Source organism: Bubalus bubalis, chromosome 12, assembly GCF_019923935.1.
Source record: "Bubalus bubalis isolate 160015118507 breed Murrah chromosome 12, NDDB_SH_1, whole genome shotgun sequence".
NCBI classification, from domain to species: Eukaryota; Metazoa; Chordata; class Mammalia; order Artiodactyla; family Bovidae; genus Bubalus; species Bubalus bubalis.
The window spans coordinates 59,387,036-59,405,968 of NC_059168.1; the positions used below are offsets into that span (position 1 = coordinate 59,387,036).

At 35.5% G+C, this 18,933-nt stretch overlaps 1 protein-coding gene across 10 annotated transcripts in view; it reads right to left on the reverse strand.

Annotated features, from left to right (window-relative positions):
- Window positions 1-18,933, reverse strand: part of USP34 (ubiquitin specific peptidase 34) — a 247,390-nt gene that overhangs the window by 38,428 nt on the left and 190,029 nt on the right. For 9 of the 10 annotated variants that reach the window (XM_045162247.1, XM_044926026.2, XM_044926030.2 and 6 more), the window contains 15 exons: window positions 18,323-18,388; window positions 17,504-17,650; window positions 17,357-17,413; window positions 17,184-17,261; window positions 16,666-16,760; window positions 13,964-14,136; window positions 11,214-11,367; window positions 9,071-9,149; window positions 7,839-7,892; window positions 7,635-7,730; window positions 5,161-5,256; window positions 1,126-1,190; window positions 955-1,030; window positions 818-865; window positions 662-727 (listed from right to left, as the gene is read on the reverse strand). In XM_045162247.1, the coding sequence (XP_045018182.1) occupies window positions 662-727; window positions 818-865; window positions 955-1,030; window positions 1,126-1,190; window positions 5,161-5,256; window positions 7,635-7,730; window positions 7,839-7,892; window positions 9,071-9,149; window positions 11,214-11,367; window positions 13,964-14,136; window positions 16,666-16,760; window positions 17,184-17,261; window positions 17,357-17,413; window positions 17,504-17,650; window positions 18,323-18,388 (1,350 nt within the window). The remainder of the gene's footprint in view (window positions 1-661; window positions 728-817; window positions 866-954; window positions 1,031-1,125; window positions 1,191-5,160; window positions 5,257-7,634; window positions 7,731-7,838; window positions 7,893-9,070; window positions 9,150-11,213; window positions 11,368-13,963; window positions 14,137-16,665; window positions 16,761-17,183; window positions 17,262-17,356; window positions 17,414-17,503; window positions 17,651-18,322; window positions 18,389-18,933) is intronic. The other variant, XM_044926027.2, reaches the window with a different exon arrangement.

The following is an 18,933-nucleotide window of genomic DNA, read 5'->3' on the forward strand; positions in this document are numbered from 1 at the left end:
TCTCTCTAAAAACTTATATGAAAAAAATCTTCAACTAATCTCATTGTACACTATGCTGCTGTCTCCCATTTCTGGAAATTTATAAGACTTGCATTCCTAGTAAGATACATACCACTTTGCAAGACCATAAAAATGATAAACAATAGTAAGATGACAATATGGCTGAGTGATTATTACCAGTGTGCATATTATCCTAAGGGATATGTTACTCTTATAAGGCAATTCTGGAAAAGATAAAATAGGACATAAATTGATCTACTGGGATAGATTTTCCTATTTTCCTCAGGGGGTAAGGGATCTACTATTTTCCTCAGGGGGTAAGGGAGATATGTATTTTTTACTATTTTATAGTAACATGCAAAAGTAGTTAAGAAATATCTGGTACAGTCCTAAATCTTCTATACTTTTTCCTTCTGATACATGACAGGGAGAACACAAGAACTTTTAAATAACTTAAAAATCAATTATTTACTCAGTGTAATGAAGCTGATACACAATTATAAATTTCTCTTGGCTATCAAGTAATTTTAGGAATAACTGACACTGGGCTCTCTATGATTTATAATAGATAAAATAATTTTGCTGTAGCATCTTAAGAATAAAAGAAAACAAGAAAGTGAATCTTAAGCTATGCATTGTTTTGTTCAATTATTCACCTCACCTCACAAGCTGCTTGACTATTATTAAATTGCTTGGTCAACAGTTCAATCCACTGAAGCATTGTGGGCTAAAAAAGAAAAAGAAGTCACTGGAGGTTTTAAGAGCTATCTGATAAATGACATAAATAGCACAAAAGTTTAAAAAATAAAATATGCACCTTTTCTTTTGAATGAATAAAGGTCTCTAGGACAAACGAAGTGCTTAACTGCAAGAAAAGACAAAGTTAAGCAAAAAAGATTTAATTATTTTAAAGTCATCAATTTTGAAGAAATTTTCTAAGGTTATACATATTACCTTTGCTGTCATTAAAGACACAGCTTTAGGATCTGGTAATGTACTGGGAATACAACTACACAACTGCCACATAAACCTAGAATTTGAAAATTATAGGTTAAAATTCTCACGAAGTAAGATTTTTTTAAAATGTGTAACAAAAGATCTCTTATTAAAATCTACCAAACTTACCCAAAATATGTATGTTCAAAAATGTTTTTGTCTTGAAGAAACTGCATGTTATCATGCCAAATCCACTGAAGAAAAAAATGTTAACATGAGGTATCAGAAAGCATGTTTCATGACATTTTACCAATATTTTTATTAGACAGAATAAGACTTGCTCTAGAACCAAAACAAAACAAATACATGCACTTAAAATTTATGTTGACTTTTTCTAGGTAAATGGAATATGGAAGTAGTCACTAAACCTGATCCAATTTTTCAATACTTATCTGGCTAACTCAAGCCCCACACTGTTTTTATTCTAAATTTATGAAAATTTTTAAAGTACGAACTCTGAAATTCCACCTGTCTGAAGAGAAAACATATAATAAACAAAACTATGTTATGTTGATAACACAGGAAAATGATGGCAGGTTGGTATTTTTATAAAGGTTTATGTTTAAAAATTGGAAAAAAGTTATTCAGGTTCACAGATCTAATGAGAGGTAATTTCTTTGTTTATAATAATCATGAAAAATTATTTCTGACATCTGTCCTATAGAATGGCGTTGCTGACTTTATTTTTTGTGTCCTTTCCCTCTCTGAATACCCTAAATATGCTCTAAGTCATTGACAGTCGGTTCCATAAAATTATTATCTGGAATAAATTTATGTTTTGATTATTATTAAGTTTTACTTATTTTTGGCTGTGCTGGGGTCTTCATCACTGCACATGGGCTTTCTCTAATTGCAGACAGTGGGACTATTCTTCCTTGGGATGCACAGGCTTCTCATTGTGGTAGATTCTCCTGTTGCAGAGCACAGGCTCTAGGGCAAGGGCTCAATAGTTATGGTGCCCGATTTAACTGGTCTGTGGCATGTGGGATCTTCCTGGACCAGATCAAATCCGTGTCCCTTGCACTGGCAGGCGGGTTCTTAACCACTCTACTACCACAGGGAGGTCCCCTATGTTCTGATTATAGGTATTACTCTCTTCATCCCTCTGAAGATTTGAAACCACCTCTACCTGCCTTCCCTGTCCATGACTCTAGTCCAGAATCAGGTCTTAAAATCACTAATTAGGGCTCCTGCTCCATGTTATCAATATTTAAAAAAATCACAGACCTGATTTGGCCTGCTTCCGAGTTCTTGTTCCTCTAGCATTTCCAATCATGGCAGCTTTCTTATAGCCCCGGGGAGAGACTGACAGCATTAACCTATCCAAATTCAGTGCCTTTTCACAGCAACAGAGCCCCATTCCAAGCTTCCTGCTTTTAGCCACAAGCTCAGCTCCTGTGTCATAATTTTTGTCACCCTTTACCCCACAAGAACTTAACTCTCAACCACTACTGCTTTGGTCTTAGAGCCTGGTAGACCCTGGAGAAGGCAATGGCACCCCACTCCAGTACTCTTGCCTGGAAAATCCCATGGATGAAGGAGCCTAGTAGGCTGCAGTCCGTGGGGTCGCTAAGAGTAGGACACGACTGAGTGACTTCCCTTTCACTTTTCACTTTCATGCATTGGAGAAGGAAATGGCAACCCACTCCAGTGTTCTTGCCTGGAGAATCCCAGGAATGGGGGAGCCTGGTGGGCTGCCGTCTATGGGGTCGCACAGAGTCGGACACTACTGAAGTGACTTAGCAGCAGCAGACCCTGGTTTCTACCAGGCTCAATGCTTTTCATTCTATTCCATTTTTGCCTGGAAAATTCCATGGCCAGAGGAGCCTGGCAGGCTATAGTCCATTGCGTCACAGAGTTGGACACAACTGAGCAACTGGGCACAACAATTTCTGTCCTACAGAAATATTCATTTTGTTTTTTGATGGCCCTTTTTACATTGTATCCATACAATATATGTGGAGCCAACTGAGTATGTCTAAGTATTAGATTACTGCACTACACTGATGAAAACATTCCTAGGTATTTTATATGTATCTGTCCAACTTCACCTTGGGCCACTCCTTCACCACAGCCACAGCCACAAAGATTATCATTCAGCTTCTAAACCATGCCAATAGGCTCTATCCTTCTTCAAGAGATTTATACATAATGTTCTGTTTGCCTGGAGAACTTACCACATGATTAATTTCTTACTGACTTTCAAGTCTCAGTTTCAGGTTAACTTAAAACATATCCAGATTACCTGCCCCCTCCAGCAATCCTGATCAACTCCCTACCATTTCTGAGCACTCTGCTTGTTCTATCCATAACAGTCACTACAATTTATCACGTTTGTTTACTTAATATATTTTATGGTTTTAAAATTTTCTATTTTCCCCTTGAGAAAGTCTGCTCCCAGCTATATTTCAACTGAAGAAATCTAAAGGACCAGATTCTACTTTATGTCTAAAATCTATGTTGATGTTAAATAATACAATAAAAATATTACATTTTATTTAATTTTTAGTAAAATATATATGCAGCCAAACATTTTAAATAAGCTAAAACAATGATAGGAGAAAATGTTTGGTTTAGGTCTGCAATCAGAAATAACGCTGAGGCATCCCTGGTGGTTCAGTGGTAAAGAATTCGCCTGCCAATGCAGGAGACAAGGGTTCAATCCTGGATGTAGGAAGATCCAACATGTTGCAGAGCAACTAAGCTCGTGTGCCACAACCACTGAGCCTGTGCTCTAGACCCTGGGAGCCACAATTACTGAGCCCATATGCCACAACTACTGAAAGCCTGACTGCTCTAGAGCCTGTGCTCCAAAACAGAAGCCATCACAATGAGAAGCCTAGAGAGTAGCCTCCACTCTCTGAAACTAGAGAAAAGCCCATGTAGCAACAAACACCAAACACAGCTGAAAATATATAAATAAATTATTTTTTTTTTAAAGAGTAATGTGGTTCAGCTTGTTTTTCTATTATAGTAAAAGTCTGGGATTCTCTTTTGTCACAGTGTAGATCAGTGGTCCTCAAAGAATGGTTTAGGGAGGGGAGAAGTAGGGGTGGGGGTGGCATGTAGGTACAGTGACCTTCATGGGGTGTCCATAAAATTCAAACATTTTATTCAAGCAGCTCATGCAGCTCAATTCCAGAAAAATAAATGACCCAATCAAAAAATGAGCCAAAGAACTAAACAGACATTTCTCCAAAGAAGGCATACAGATGGCTAACAAACACATGAAAAGATGCTCAACATCACTCATTATCAGAGAAATGCAAATCAAAACCACAATGAGGTACCATCTCATGCAGGTCAGAATGGCTGCTATCCAAAAGTCTACAAACAATAAGTGCTGGAGAGTGTGTGGAGAAAAGGGAACCCTCTTACACTGTTGCTGGGAATGCAAACTAGTACAGCCACTATGGAGAACAGTGTGGAGATTCCTTAAAAAATTGGAAATAGAACCACCATACAACCCAGCAATCCTACTGCTGGGCATACACACTGAGGAAACCAGAATTGAAAGAGACATGTGTACCCCAATATTCACTGCAGCACTGTTTACAATAGCCAGGACATGGAAGAACCTACATGTCCACTGGCAGATGAATGGATATTACTCAGCTATAAAAAAAGAACACATTTGAATCAGTTCTAAAGAGGGGGATGAAACTGGAGCCTATTATACACAGTGAAGTCAGAAAGAGAAACACCAATACAGTATGTTAACGCATATAAATGGAATTTAGAAAGACGGTACGATGACACTATATGCAAGATAGCAAAAGAGACACAGATGTAAAGAACAGACTTTTGGACTCTGGGAGAAGGCAGGGTGGGATGATTTGAGAGAATACCACTGAAACATGTGTATTACCATATGTGAAACATATGATCAGTCCAAGTTTGATGCATGAAACAGGGCACTCAAAGCCAGCGCACTGGGACAACCCAGAGGGATGGGGAGGAAGCAGGGAGGGGGTTCAGCACAGGGGGACACATGTACAGCCATGGCTGATTCATATCAACGTATGGCAAAAACCACCACCACAATATTGTAAAGTAATTAGCCTCCAATTAAAATAAATTTTTTAAAAAAGGATTCAAACAATTTTATTAGTAACACTAAAATGTTATCAGTCTTAAAAAAAAAAAAAAAAAAAAAAAAACCACCTCATTCTCTTCTGAGTGTACAATGGAGTTTTCCAGAGGCTCAATGATGAATGAAATCACAAGAGACCAAGTGCAGAAGCTGTTATGAGACTCCAGCTGTCTTCCATTAAATCAGGTATTAAGAGAGATTTGTAAAAAAACAGAAGAAGTAAAACAGGGCCACTTTCCTCACTGAACTGTTCTGTTCTGAAGAACTTTTTTTTTTAAATTATTTATATCAGAATGTCATGAGTTATTTTTTAAAATAAATTTTTAAAATTTGCTTTAATTTTAATATGGTAAATATTGATACATATAACCACATAAAAATGAATAGTTAAAACTCTAAGGTTCTCAATATTAAGAATATAAAGAAGTCTGGAGATCAAGAAGTTTGAGATGTAAATGAGCAATATACAGTTGACCCCTGTCGTGCTGTGTGGCATACGAGACCTTGGTTCCTAGACCACAGATCAAATTCCCTGCAGTGGAAGGGCAGGGTCTTAACCTCTAGACCACCAGGGAAGTCCCTACAGCTGACCCAAACCTTGAACAATGAGGGAGTTAGGATTGCCAAAGTCCTGCAGTAAAGATCTGTATATAACTTTTCTCTCCAAAATTTAATTACTGATAGCCTACTTGTGTTGACTGGAAGCCGTTAGACTGATAGCATAAACAGTTGATTAATACATATTTTGTATGTGTTATATACTTTATTCTTACAACAGAATAAGCTGCTAAGTCACTTCAGTCATGTCCGACTCTGTGCGACTCCACAGACGGCAGCCCACCAGGCTCCTCCGTCCCTGGGATTCTCCAGGCCAGAACACTGGAGTGGGTTGCCATTTCCTTCTCCAATACATGAAAGTGAAAAGTGAAAGTGAAGTCACTCAGTCGTGTCCGACTCTGTGCGACCCCATGGACTGCAGCCTACCAGGCTCTTCCGTCCATGGGATTTTCCAGGCAAGAGTACTGGAGTGGGGTGCCATTGCCTTCTCCCAAAATAAGCTAGAGAAAATATATTTACAGTACTGTATTGTATTCATCTATACTGGTGTGTTTATGTTGTCTGCTTACAAGATGAACTTCAATACCTGCATCAATAGCTTTGGGCTTTTTTTTTTAATATTTATCTATTTGACTGCACTTGGTCTCAGCTGTGGCAGGCAAGGTCTTTGATCTCGGCTGCAGCATGTGGGATGTTTAGTTCTGGCATGCAGGATCTTTTTTAGCTGCAGCATGTAAGATCCAGGTTCCTGATCAAGGATCGAATCTGGCCCTCTACATTGGGAGCTTGGAGTCTTAATCACTGAACCATCAAGGAAGTCCCTCAATAGTCCTATACAAAACACTGTAGATGTTATATGTATTATGAAAACTACACATCAAACATGAAAAGATAACATGAAAAAGAAATTCATATTTACTTATACATCCTGCGTTTATTGAAAAAAAAAAAACACATATAAGTAGAACCTTGCAGTTCAAGCCTATGCTGTTCATATGTCAACTGTAAATCAGTAAGATTTTATTTAAAATTTTATTTTACTTCAATAAGTGGGCTGACTATCATAAAATATTGTTAGGGCCTCATCTAGAACACAGTCTACATTTATCTGAATACCTTGGGAACACGAAGTCTTGCACATAATGATGATAATCTATAATAATTTTGCTATTATGATAGAAGTTGAAATAAATTTTTGTATAAACAGGTGAGTTTCATAGTTTGATTTCTCATTCTGATGGTAAACCCAATTAAGGGGTTTGGGAGAAGGTAATATACTTGGCACTGCATCAGAAAATTATAGGTAGGCAAGATACCATTAAGAGTAGGGAACAAAATCTCCACAGCTTTAAGACTTGACCAAAACAGGGCAAAATGCCAGTCAATCAATGAAAGTTTAATTGTCTTGTAGGAAGATTACATGTTTACCAGGTAAACCTTCCTGCAGATTTACTTTCTGTACTTTTGGCTGAGTCAGTTTATAACACTGATATAACACACTCAGCATGAATATCTTTTATAAATCCCTAACAATATCACTTAATATATTATTAAATGAAGAGAGCTTCATTACTACAAATGAGACACATTTTAAAATATATATATACAAACATTTTAAATGCATTTAAAATACACTTCTGTATAATACGAAGCATAAGAAAAGGAATACTCTCAGTCCTATCACCCAATCCAAATATATCACCGATCATACAAGTTAATTGTGAGCTTGCACTAATTCCACAAACCTTTTACCTCTCTTATTTTTTCTTCAGTGTTACTAATAATTGTTTTCCACTCCCTTTAATCTCATTCACTTTATGTTCACCTGTCATATGTCGGTATTACCAAGACTATTTGTAAAATAGTGTTAAGGTCTACTTTGGATTACAGATACTAATGATGTTTGAGCCTGCTTTTATACTATAGAATACTTGCATAAATACTTAACATGCTTTTAAATTGTTGCTAAACTTAAATTAACTCATACCTCTAGCAATTCAGATGAAACATCAAATTTGTACTCTTTGCCACTTTCTTCCTCTGGTTCCATGCGTTTGTAAAACAGCATATATGCACTGTGGGTCTTCAAGAAGGAAAAAATAGTATATTTTCATTTTGACATAGTTTAACTATACAAGTAGATAATATGGAAGTCAGAAAACAATGTAAAATATATGAAGGAAATGGCTACCTTTTCAAAGGAGAAATCCATAAACTTATCTGTAACAGAATCATAGGTCTTGGTCTGTATAAAAAAATGAAAGTTTTCCTTAAGAAACAGGTACACTCAGCTGTATTTATATACAAAATATTTTACTAACAGATATTTAAAACTTTACAGTAATTTTGTAAACAGTTCTCAAATAGCATTATCACATAAAAATCTTTGACAGAAATTTTTGGCAAAGAAAATATCAAAATATTTTTAAGGTACTTTACCACCAATATATAAAGTTTAATAAAATGGACTGCAATCTGAAAAACTACTTTTAAAAGAAGAGTTTTGCAAAGTTTGTTTTCATTTTAATCTTTTTTTAAGGAACTATTCTAGGAAAAACACCTAGAGATGCAATAGGTTTAGCTATGCTTTCAATGCTAACACATTATTTACTTCCTTCTTCTACTCATTTTCAAAGTGTTAAGAATTTTTCTACTTCTCCTTTTTGATTCAGAATAGTACATAAGAGCATCAAAGAGCAATAAGAAAGCCTCTTCATTAAAATCCAGAATGGCGACTAGTTATTCACAATAAACATAGTTACTAAAGGGAAATATAACTTTATCTGGGCTTATCTGTGAAATATAAAATACTTTTTAATACCTGATTTAGAGAATCAACAGGGAAAATTTAAAGTTTTCAGAAAATTGCTACCAGGGTAAAATGCATATGAAGTGAAATTATTTTAAGACTACTCTAATCTGTCTTTTTTACATCTTAACTGCTAATTACATAAGAGATAACCCTTTTCTATCCTGTCACTAGTAATAATTAGTAATAACAGCTGCTATTGTTACAGAAAGCACCAAGAATGATCTTTAAAGTTCAGCTTAAGCCAACTTCCTGGTCAAAGATTTCTCACAGTAAGTCAATAAAGAGCAATTTCTTCCTGCTCTAACCCCAAAGCATTTAAGTAAACAACTTATTCAATAATGTCTTGTATCAGTGTAATTTAACTCTTATACTTTTATTTTTCAATTGTAAGTCAACTTCTTAATCAGTTGAAGAAATCATTTAAAAAATATTTTTTAAAAAATTGCCATGTCTGGTATCTGTTCCAAACTTAGTAACTATACTAAACAAATAAGAAATTTTACATATAATTAGGAACTAAAGGAAAGTTAAATGACTGTTTTGGGGTTTTATGATACTGTAAAGCACTTGGAAATTCACAAACCACTTAAAAATTTTTGAATAAAACTTACCGTCATCTCTCCACCAAAACATTCAGAGGCAAGTTGAGCAGAATCAAAAGGTTTTACCTCAGCATCATTAAAAAGATACCTAAAGCAGAGCATATATGTATTGATCAAGTATATATGTACTATATATAAATATATGTATATGTGACTGGTTCAAAATTGGGAAAGGAGTATGACAAGGCTGTATATTGTCAACCTGTTTATTTAACTTATAAGCATAGTACATCATGTAAAATGTCAGGCTGGATGAATCACAAGCTGGAACCAAGATTGCTGGAAGAAATATCAACAACCCCAGATATGCTGATGACACCACACTTATGGCAGAAAGTGAAGAGGAACTTAAGAACCTCTTGATGACAGTAGAAGAGGAAAGTGAAAAAGCTGGCTTAAAATTCAACATTCAAAAACCTAAGATTATGGCATCTGGTCCCATCACTTCATGGCAAACAGAAGGGTAAAAAGTGGAAAAAGACAGATTTTATTTTCTTAGGCTCCAAAATCACTGCAGATGGTGACTGCAGCCATGAACTTAGAAGACATCTGCTTCTTAGCAGGAAAGCTATGACAAACCTAGACAGTGTATTAAAAAGAAAAGACATCACTTTGCCAACAAAGGTTCGTATAGTCAAAGCTATGGTTTTTCCAGTAGTCTCCAGATGTGACAGCTGGACCATAAGGAAGGCTGAGCACCAAAGAATTGATGCTTTCTAATCGTAGTGTTGGAGAAGACTCTGTGAGTCCCTTGGACTGCAAGGAGATAAAACCAGTCAATTCTGAAGGAAATCAACCCTGAATATTCATTGGAAGGACTGATGGTGAAGCACCAATACTTCCATCACCTAATGAGAAGAGTCGACTCATTGGAAAAGACCCCGATGCTTGGAAAAACTGAAGGCAAAAGGAGAAGAGGGCAGCAGAGAATGAGATGGTTAGATAGCATCACCAACTCAAAGGACATGCATGAATTTGAGCAAACTCTGGAAGCATTGATGGACAGGGAAGCCTGGCATGCTACAGTTCATGGGACATGACTTAGTGACTAAACAACAATATGTACTTTACCTGTGTTGTGCCTATTTTTAAAATATTTAGATTACATTCTAATATATTACAAATATTGATCAAACATTAATATGCAATCAATTCTAACTAAGCTCTTGTTTTGACAATTTTAATCCACTAGAAATTGGGAATATAGTTTCACAACATAGTTATAACCACCTTAAAATGTGATAGATCTATTTATAATCTAGGAGTAACAAAAGAGTTCATATAAGCGAGGAATAAAAAGTTTGCATAAATATAACATGTAAAGCTATTGGACAGAAAATATTAAGAGCCTGGAAAACTTACCAAGATAAAGGTACCATTTCAAAATTTATTTTCAAATGGACCAGAAAAAGTAAAAGATACCATAGACATGATGGCTTAAAGAGAAATAATTGAACAAAAGTATTCTGCTAAAAAAGTGAAGCTGCTCAGTCGTCTGCGACTGTTTGCAATCCCATGGACTGTAGCTTACCAGGCTCCTCCGTCCATGCAATTTTCCAGGCACGAGTTCTGCTAAGCACAAATCAACTTACCAATGTACACTTTGTTCAAAGCAATATCCCCAACACTTAGAACAATGCCCAGGACAGCAATAGTCTCTACATATAAGAATTTAACCAACAACATTCGAAGGCCAAAAACCAGCTATTAAAGACTGATTGAATGACTTCCAGCCATTAACTTGATAAAAGATGATAAAAAAGAATGTGTGTTAGAGGGGAAAAGTAAAGTGAAGAAAATGGATATGCAGGTAATTTCTAAGTGGAATATATAAGGACTTTGTGGCCATCCACAGGTAAGATTCAGAAGGTGCAATATTGTCTATGAATCTTAAGCTGTGTGCAAAACTCTTGAGGGTCTTCATTTTTCTTGAGTAAGCATTTATCAAGTTCTCAAAAAAGTGCAGAAATCTATAAAGCTTAAGAACAATGGATTCATATTATCTTTTGAAAGCTGCTTTCATTGAAACATTTTATGTGCCCCCTTTCCAGACATAGATAAAGTTTAAAAACAAAAATCTGAAAACATATCTCAGGAAAAAAACTATCATAAGTTTATACTTTAAAAATTGAAAAAAATATTTAAAACTCACCATTTATTGTTTTTATAAGCATGTGGGTTGACTATATCTCTAATGAAGCTGTAATAGTGTCCACCATCTGCGGTTCCTGTATGAACAGTCACTCCTATCAAGTCATACTCATAGCTCTCCGTGTCTTTTGAATGATCACTGACTTCCTTAAAACCTGTAATGATTTACATAAAATGGCAGTGATTTTGAAAACAGCACACAGTGACATCTTAGAATCACTTGATAGACTATACTTCATGCACAGAAATAGGCACAGATACTTCATATATTCAAACAGGCACAAAACAACTGTATTTGCTGTCACTCACTATTTATAGCCTACAATTTTAAGGAACTTTTATACACATTACTGGAAAAACAACTACCTTGTTAGTGCATAACTAGGGACAATCTCAACATAACAAGTAAATGTAAATTTTTTTGTTTGTTTGTTTAATCTGGCTATTCCTTTTGAAATAGATAAACTTGAATGAAACAGTGTATATTATCTTTATTAGGAATAAGCAAACACAAGATCTGAAAGGTATTAACATATTTATGCCTGTTAGTCTATGTTAAGGAAAATGAAGCACTGTACTGGTAGCATGGTTCCAACTGTTTCATCAATTAATAAAAAACACTATGTATTAGAAGCTTTATGTACAAAGAAACAAAATAAAACATACTTCCAACCATAGAGATTCAATTTGAAAGGTTATTATAATCGATACTAAGGAAAAAACTCCAGAAGATGTATGATTTACGATCTATATTTCCACCATCACACAAAAAGAAAAGGTGTAATTAAAAGCAAGTATGAAACAGCAGACTTGGTTTCACCTGAGTGCACAGTCTAACATGAAAAGTGAAGCAACAATTAGCTGAAGAGGAGGAAATGGCTGACAGTGGCAGAGCAGTGGCTGAGGAGTTTGGGTATACTAGGATCTGATTCTGTGGCCTAATAAACTCCTTTATCTTGGCATTCTTGTTATTTTCACACATGGTAGCATCATGAAAAATACAGTGAAGCACAGTTACTATGTAGTCTTGCTATAATTTTACAAATGGTTTGAAAGCATTCTGAAAAGTAGGACGTATATATACAATGTCAACTTCTTAAATCTGCCTATATTTTCAAACTTACCTCTTTTTGGTCACTTCCTGAAATTCCTAAATGTACTCAGCTTTACTATAAAGTTCCCTCCCTTAACCCTGTATCCCTACATAGTTAGAATCACCATCCTCTCTTTTCAAAGAAAGATTATGTTATTCTCTTGAAAGAGTAGTGCTCACTCATTGCTTATATCTCTCATTTCCCATTTAGTGAAGAGTAAAACATTCACTGGATGCTCATTAAGTACCCAGCAATACAGTATAAAGATTAAAATATGGTTCTTTTTCCTAAATCTTATAATATGGTGGCTCTTCAAATCTCAAAAATTTCAATCTGCATAACTTTCTATACAAACAAAACACCACCAGGCCTCTTATGTAAAATAGAACTTCTCTCTGCCAAAGAAGAATGGAAAAGGTAAGGGCTAAACCAGTTCTGCTTTCTTCTCTCCTCACATCTATTCCCATTCCTCACCATGGTTCTTAGGGCATGTACACAGATGTTTGAAAATCACTGGTCTTATGGAAAGAACAGCAATTTGTAGGTAACTCAAGTGCCATTTTAAATTCACTGCAAACTGCCTTCCTACCACAATACCCATATTAAATTGCTGTGATAACCAAAGATCTTCAACATGTTAGATAATTTTCCCTTGTGGTCTTACTGGAACTGTTGCTTTTCTTTAGCATTCAATACTTTTGACCACATTCCCTCGTTCTTGAGCTCCTGAAGTACTGATCCCACTAGTCACCTAACTGATCAAACAGAAACCTTTCTTGACTTTTCCTTCCTCTAGGAGTAGACTGACTAAACTATAAGCTTCAGAGGGGTAGACACCTTCTTCTTGTTGTCATTATATTCTCATTATTATGATAGCAAGTTAAATAGTAGACAGATGTTCAGGAACTTTGTTGATTTCATTGTTTCACTCAGTCATTGAGTTTTATTAACTCTACTGCCATACACTTCTCTCTAACCCTACTAGTATGCTTCTATTCCTGTGGTTTGCCTTAATAGCCTCCCCACACTCCTTTTATTCAGCCTCTAATCCATTTCTATTACTATAGTTAGAATAACTTTCTCCAGATCTCACCTGGTTATCTTGGTTTCCTGCTTAAAATTTTTCAATAGCTTCACATTGAAATAAAGATCAAAATCATTAACTTGGCCTACAAAAGACTAATCTGGCTGCCACTCTTTTGCCTATTTTACCAACCCCCTAACCCCCCACCCTCCAACAAGACTATTTGCTCCTCTCAATCTAGCTCTTGATACTCAGGTTCTGCTTAAATGTCACCTTCTCTTGAAAGCAACCCTGTGATTCCCCTCAACCAATCTGACAACACTTAATATTAATAATCCCCTGTTTAAAATATGCCATGCCCAATAGACTCAAGTTCTTCAAGACCAGGAACCATGTTTATCTCATTCACTATTGTGTCCCCGATGCCTAGAACAGTGCCTGCAACACAGTCCTAGTAGATACAGAATGTTTATAGGCCAACTGTCTGAATATACCATATTGTCTTTAGAAACAGTTTTCTAAGATTCAATTTAATTTTCTTAAATGTATATTTAATTACAATGTTGTAATTAGGACTATCTTGTCATGGCGACCTACAGTAAACACAGGCAAGAGAAAGAAATTTTGCATTACCTTCTTTCCTGTCACTCTTTCCCATAAGGAAATCTTCTGTATAGGGTGTCATATCCAAACGTAATGGAAAGGAAAAGTGTGTATTCACTTTTTCTTTCATCATTGTGACCATATTAAATGTATACCTCATAGTATTGAAACTCAGAATCTGGGGCAATTTCTTAAAACATGCTCTGAAAGACAAAAACAAAAGTTGTTAAAAATTATCTTTCTAAAGTATTCTAGCTATTATCAATTACATTTATACTACACTTATTTCCATATTCAATTCAGAGTAATAATAAATAGTACTCTGAATCATGCTCTTATTAAATCTATCCATCTATTTCCTTCTTACATGACTTTCTATTCTGAAAGAACTTCCCCATGTCTAGATGGGAAAAACTACCATGATGAGGATGGGAGAGCAAAGCACAGCCTTCTGAATTAGGTCAGATTATTTGGGAACCATTAGCATATCAGTCCGGAGAAGGCAATGGCACCCCACTCCAGTACTTTTGCCTGGAAAATCCCATGGATGGAGGAGCCTGGTGGGCTGCAGTCCATGGGGTTGCTAAGGGTCGGACACGACTGAGCGACTTCACTTTCACTTTTCACTTTCATGCATTGGAGAAGGAAATGGCAACCCACTCCAGTGTTCTGGCCTGGAGAATCCCAGGGACAGGGGAGCCTGGTGGGCTGCCGTCTATGGGGTCGCACAGAGTCGGACACGACTGAAGCGACTTAGCAGCAGCAGCAGTATATCAGTCGGAGAAGGCGATGGAACCTCACTCCAGTACTCTTGCCTGGAAAATCCCATGGACGGAGGAGCCTGGTAGGCTGCAGTCCATGGGGTCGCTAGGAGTCGAACATGACTGAGCGATTTCACTTTCACTTTCATGCACTGGAGAAGGAAATGGCAACCCACTCCAGCTTTCTTGCCTGGAGAATCCCAGGGACGGGGGAGCCTGGTGGGCTGCCGTTTCTGGGGTCGCACAGAGTCGGACACGACTGAAGTGACTTAGCAGCAGCAGTATATCAGTAGAGAGTGGTATTATGGTAGTAGATAAAATTTTTTAGCAAAGAATGAGTAACTGAGAAAACCAGAGCTTGAAGACAGAACTGAGTATGATCGGTTGAACACTTACTATATTATAGACATCTAGAAGTATGATAAGAGTACAAGAGGACTGAATAATACTTTTCTTGGGAGATATTTGACAATATTAAAAAAAAAAAAAAAAAGTAGAATCATATTAGCCAAATTAAAGGAATGCTTCAATAAGGAAACAGTTATCAAGAACAACAGATTTATTCAATAAGCTTATTCCAAATTTATTGAATAAATAAGAGATTCTATAAGAATGGAGCCTCTCAATTATCTTTCACTGACTTCTAATTATATTACTCCACAGTAATAAACTTTTGCCTGAGTCCAGTCTGTTTTAACTCCTTAACTTCTGGCCTAACCTCTCGTCAGATGAGTTTGTCTTTTACATGTAACTACCTGCACAGTTATGCTTTGAATGTATTCATTATAACTTTTCTCTTTTGCAACCAACTTGACTTCTGGAGACTTGAGAAAAAGAATACCATTCTTTTCAAGGGCATATTTATCTGGGAAAATCTTCTATTAAGCAATTTGAAAAGAAAGCTTTTCATTCACTGTCTTCAAACATGCTCAGATCTACTTCATGTAGAAAACTCCTCCTCTGCTTGATTTCAAAGTTCTTTCTAAAGTCCATCTTTCTTTCTGTTTCTTACTGCCAAACTTCTAAAATGAATGATCTATACTTTGTGTCATGTTCTCTGATGACTCTGCTTCTACTGCTACAACCTGACAGAAACATCACTGAACTATCTTTTTGAAAAATTCAATGATTTTATTTGGCTATTATTTTTTCCCTCATCTCTGCGTACTATGTCAATTGAATGAATACCTTCTTGAAATTCTCTTCCCCAGATTCTGGGTTACCATAATATCCTGATTCTTTTCCCTTCCTGACTTTCATTCTGTCACTTTTTCTTCTGTAGTTTTAGGTTGGCAAAGGTCTGAGTTCTTTGCAACAGTTATGTTCTTTCTCAGGCAAATGTTCTGACGGCTTCAATCAACTATGCAAATAATCCTCAAATCCAGGTGTTAATCATTTGGTGTCACTGTATATTAACAATCTTATTTTCTATTACCATGAATGTAAATCCTCTACTTGAGGCAAGGTGGTCAAATCCCAGACTTTCTAGTACTTATAAGGTCATTACCATTTCTCTGCCTTTGTTCCCAGTAATGAACAACATAATCTTTCAATCTAATTTCTATTCAGTGTTCAAGAGTAGGATTGAAACATCTTTACCCAACTACTCTCTGTCCTAAACCAGCCATCTCGTGGCTGGCTCTAAAGAAAAAAATCTCACTTTAGAAGTTCAGAGGAAGTCTTCAGCTCATGAGTTGATTCTTTATCATGTTCCACTGAGTGCATGGGAAGGACTAAGCAATCATACACACATTGTTAAATACTTGATTAAAAAAAAAATTAAGAGTGCTTGAAAGTTTACTTGAATAACTGAATGAAAATTTGCTGTGTAAGAATGAGCTCCAAGCATCTGATTATATCATGTAATCATGTAATTTTCATAAGCGTAACATTAGTTTATCCTAAGTTTGTATTTTACTTCTATTTGATGATTTATCAAAATGACAAAAATTAGGTTTCAAAAAAGCATACCTTTTTTCAGCTCGTACTTTCTTACCACAATGAGAACAAGTATACATGTTGTCACCTTCTAAAGTATCTTTAATAGTAACTTCATCAAGAGATTCCTGTTTACACATTTAAGAGTTTCATATTATTATTTGCAACACGCAAAAAACACAAAAAGCATTCATTACAATTTGAACAGAATGCACAGAGGAAATCAAAGTTTTTATTTTAAAAAATAAACTCTTAAATTTAGTAAAAAAAAAAAAAAAAAAAAAGGACAAGGTGCTCTGAATCTTACTAAATATTTCTAAAACTCAACTATTTAAATTCTGATTAGGAAAAATCAGTTCTGTGGTCTACCTTTAATTCTTATTTGAGTAACATCGCAAGAAGAAAATAGATGAAAACATGAAAATTTTCTCTCAAAGTAACAAACAGAAGCCTGCTCTCTCTCTCTATATATATATAAATATGTGTGTGTGTGTATACATACAAACAGTTGAAAAACAGGAAAAAAATTTAAAAATATATACATTACTCACATAAATATTCTTCATATCAGCCACCTGGCACCTCACAGTATAAAACTCTTCAGCAGTCTGACTAACATGTTCACAATCCTAGTCAATCAATAGTCAAAAATTGGTAAATTCTCATAATAAGCTAAAACATACATAAAAATTTTCAAAAAGCAAAAAACAGGAAGAATACTTACCAAGGACACAACATTGTTTGTAATTACACCTCCAAACAAACTTTTGACAGTATTTTTCTTAAAAAAAATAAAAAACAAAAGTCAGTAATTTAGAACCGTGCAAAATCTCTAAAAATTTCAAAGGAACTTGAACATTACAGTACTAACCAGTTCTGGAGACATTTCTTCAATTTTAGTAATCAGATCAGTAAAAAACTCTGTCATATCTTTCTGCTCCCCAGTGTTCAAAGGCTGCTTATCCATGGTGTATGTTTTACAGAAAGGTCTAGGATTATATGCCTTGCATTCACTCTCCTATGAAAGAAAAGGGTGTAAGGAGGAGGATTATCAAACAATCAAATAAATGTACCTCTCAAATAACAATAAGAGCGTTAGTGGAGGAGGGCTACAGGCAGTAGGAGCAGCATAAATAACTGCACAAGTGAGGAAGCAAAAGGTGATGCACTTCTCTGGCTTGCAGTTACTACAGGGTGAGGCTGGATGTGGGCAGTGGTTGGGGGGATATAAAAAAGGAAGTTGAAGGGAAGGGGATACATGCCATCCTGGCTGGACCTGAACACCAAAACTAATTTCATAATAAAGAACCACTGAGGAATTTTAACTAGGGGAGTAGTATTTTAAGATTTGCTATTTTTTAATGATTAATTTTATAGTTTTCTGGGTGGAAACTAAGAAAGACAAAGAAAAATCAGTCAGAAAATCCTAAGACTAAAGGGTGGGGGTGACCTTGTGATGAAAAATGGATTGGATATAAGAAATTCTTCAGAGGATAAATTAACAAAATGCAGATGACTGAAATATGAAAGTTAAAATTCACCATGATAAAGAACATCAGCAACTGACAAAGTCAATTTGAAAAATCAGAGTATATAGTCAGGATAGGCCAATACACTCAAACTCCAATTAAAGTTTTTTTTGGTCAAAGGGTATATCTAACTAGTTTTCCTATCTGATTCTCAAACATACCATTAAATATGTAAACATTTTTTGAAGCTCCAGAAGAGTGGTCTTATGCTTCATATCTTCGGAATACTGTAAATTAAGAAAAAACCTTCCATTACAACGTACTGGCGTTGATGGTAAATTAGATATTTTAGAAAAGAAAGCATTAAAATGGCTCAACACTGTTTTCATTCTTTTAGGAAAAACACATAGTCTGTTTTCGTAACAATTTTAGCATTTTAAAAATTGAAGTATTTTGTTAATTATACAAACACAGCCATCATTATTATGTAAGGAAACTAAATAAAGAAATCTTAAAACTATTTTATTTATCAGTACTTATTTGGTTCAATGTTGATTTACAAGTTGGCAGTTTTGCAAGAACAGAAAACATCTTTTCCAGAAACAAATTCACACATTAAAAAATATATTCATCTAGTCATACCTTCATTTTTTTCTAGAACAGTAGATCCTTAACACTGCAGGGTAATTCTGGCCAATTTCTTTGAAAATCCTCTAAATATTCAAGTACATTAACTGAGATTTAGGATTCTGGCTATACTAATTTACTGGAGACTTGGTTCAGAACATCAGCCTTATAGGAGAGTCCCACATTCATCCCAGGCACTTGTTAG